This window comes from Geospiza fortis, unplaced genomic scaffold, assembly GCF_000277835.1.
Source record: "Geospiza fortis unplaced genomic scaffold, GeoFor_1.0 scaffold425, whole genome shotgun sequence".
NCBI classification, from domain to species: domain Eukaryota; kingdom Metazoa; phylum Chordata; class Aves; order Passeriformes; family Thraupidae; genus Geospiza; species Geospiza fortis.
In genome coordinates, this window is record NW_005054387.1 from 2,759,483 (window position 1) to 2,759,983 (window position 501).

Below are 501 nucleotides of genomic sequence, written 5' to 3' on the forward strand. Positions count from 1 at the left end.
GTTTGCCCCTCTTTTTTGTTCCTGTCTGCTCCAGCCGGCCCCACGTCCCCCCCCTCCCCGGGACCTAACGGGAAGCGGGAGCGGCCGGAGGGAAGGTGCTCTGGGCAGATCCGGAGGGAGAGAGCGCCAAGCCTTACCAGCACTGGAGGTGGAAAGCGGCGGGGCAGTGATCGCAGCACAGCAGATCCCCTCCTTCCTTGCAGCTATCGCAGCTATCGTGGTTAGTGGCCCTGCCACTTCGCCTGGGCTCCTTCTCGGGCCTCCTGCTCTTCTTCTCCCCATCTTCGCTCTTGGGGGGAGCCAGGAGGGCCTGGATTTGCTGCACATGCACACACAGACAGAGCGGGCTCTGAGGGGCTGCACGGACCCTGACCCAGCGCCCTTCTCCCCGTGCCCGCCGGGGGGACAGCGGCCCCGGACCCTCCGGGAGGGGATCGCGGGGGGGACAGAGCCCCGGCCGAGCCCGCCCCGCCCGCCCCGTGTCCGGCAGGGCCCCTCCCG

The 501-nt window shown here is 69.7% G+C and overlaps 1 protein-coding gene across 1 annotated transcript in view; it reads right to left on the minus strand.

Moving 5' to 3' along the window:
- Positions 1-355, minus strand: part of PHF12 (PHD finger protein 12) — a gene marked incomplete at its 5' end in the record, with an annotated part of 31,069 nt that extends 30,714 nt beyond the window's left edge. The window contains one exon of the mRNA XM_031060627.1: positions 138-355. Coding sequence (XP_030916487.1) covers positions 138-355 — 218 coding nt within the window. The remainder of the gene's footprint in view (positions 1-137) is intronic.
- Between the last annotated feature and the right edge of the window lie 146 nt (positions 356-501).